The sequence below is a fragment of the Chinchilla lanigera genome, unplaced genomic scaffold (assembly GCF_000276665.1).
Source record: "Chinchilla lanigera isolate Chin_1 unplaced genomic scaffold, ChiLan1.0 scaffold00212, whole genome shotgun sequence".
In the NCBI taxonomy this organism is placed as follows: Eukaryota; Metazoa; Chordata; class Mammalia; order Rodentia; family Chinchillidae; genus Chinchilla; species Chinchilla lanigera.
This window is the reverse complement of record NW_004955613.1, coordinates 56,012-57,552: the sequence shown is the minus strand read 5'-3', so window position 1 is coordinate 57,552 and position 1,541 is coordinate 56,012. Positions and strand designations below refer to the sequence as shown.

Sequence of the window (1,541 nt, the reverse complement as noted above, 5' to 3'; positions counted from 1 at the left end):
CCAACTATTTCTTAAGGCTTTCTGTAAAGAAAGAAAAAGTAGTGTAACAGCAAATGGAGAAATTCAACCATTGACAGTTATTATTGTTAACCATTTTTTTTGAAGGAGAAAAGCTTCCCACCAACACAGGGAAAGAGAACCTGACAGACCTGGAGGACGCCATGCTACAGGAGCCAAGGAGGAGGAGGGAGACTCTCCCCTATTGACGAGTCTTCCTGGCCCTGAGGTGCTCTGGTGCTGATGCCCCTGAGTCAGGGAGGGGAAGCCCCTGCTCCTGACTGGTGCAGACCCTGCCCTGGGACTGAGGTGAGCTACCTGCATCTGTGCTCTGCGAGGTGCTGTGTGTGGATCTGTGATTCTTCTTGGCCCAGGTTTGCATCCTGGTGCTACTGGGAAGAGTGGGGGTTTTAATGGTGGGGCCTGGTGGGAAACCCTGGGTCACCGGCACAGCCTGTGCAGGAGAATTGAGCACTCTGCTCCCCTTTTCTTCTTGGCCACGTGGTGCGTGGTTCTGCTTGGCTCCCACTCTGACTGCTGCCCTGACACAGGAGTGAAACCCACAGCACCAACTGCCCATGACCTGAAACCCCCAGATGCATGAGAGAAAGTGAAACTTCCCTTTTCACAACTTGGTATGGCGGGCATGTGTTACGGCAAAACAGAATATACAACCCTCGTGTATTCCCTTAAAAGTGTTTCTCTCACATCATCTCCCATGATCAGCGTGGTGGTTCTCACACAGCATCAGGCACACATGTCCACCGCGAAGCCACCTTCCTACTTTACATACGTCTTACAGATTATTGGGCCAAACCTTTTCTTTCTCACTAGCCTCCCACAAAAGTGGGGTGGCAAACATGAAGTCATCTTAAGTGTAAGTTGTTCCCCTTGCAATTACCTGCACATTGTCGAGCTATGTTCAGACCTACAACCAGATGGAGACAAGAAAAGTCAGCTGAGTGATTGGGCAGGCAGGGCTGCTGTAGGTAACAAGGTGTGGAATGCCAGTTGTAAGAATCAGCACTATACTTACACTGTTTTACAAAACGTTTTTCTTGCTCTGCAAACAATTAAACAGTGAAATAAATATTTTGATGACACACAACCTGAATTTTCAGTGTAGCACAAGAAAGAAAACAGAACTTACCACGTCCTTCAGCAGTAATTTCTTAAAAAATAAAAAAGACAAAGGAGTATTAATGTTTGAATTTCTACATATGATTTGTAAAATATTTGGGAACATTTGTTTAACTTTCTGGAACTTAAAGCAGAAATACAGAAATAGTCTTTACAAAAAAATTTTCTCTGCTCTGCAGACAGTCACACTGAGATAAATATTTTCATGACATGTACAATGAATTTTGAATTTAGCACAGGGGGGGAAAAAAAACTTACCGCTGCGTTGTTTAGCAATTCTCTCTTAAAAAAAAAAAAAGGACAAAGGAATATTAATTTTGGAAACACCAAGAAAGTTGTTCCTAGTTTTATCTTCATATAATTTGTAAAGTACTTGGAAACATTGTTCAGCTCTCTGGGGTTTA

General features: G+C 43.7%; 1 protein-coding gene across 1 annotated transcript in view; it reads right to left on the bottom strand.

Annotated features, from left to right (window-relative positions):
* LOC106147644 (butyrophilin subfamily 2 member A2-like) overlaps window positions 1-1,541 on the bottom strand; it is a gene marked incomplete in the record, with an annotated part of 24,083 nt that overhangs the window by 2,969 nt on the left and 19,573 nt on the right. Inside the window, 4 exon segments of the mRNA XM_013510131.1 lie at window positions 899-925; window positions 1,034-1,060; window positions 1,148-1,168; window positions 1,396-1,419. Coding sequence (XP_013365585.1) covers window positions 899-925; window positions 1,034-1,060; window positions 1,148-1,168; window positions 1,396-1,419 — 99 coding nt within the window.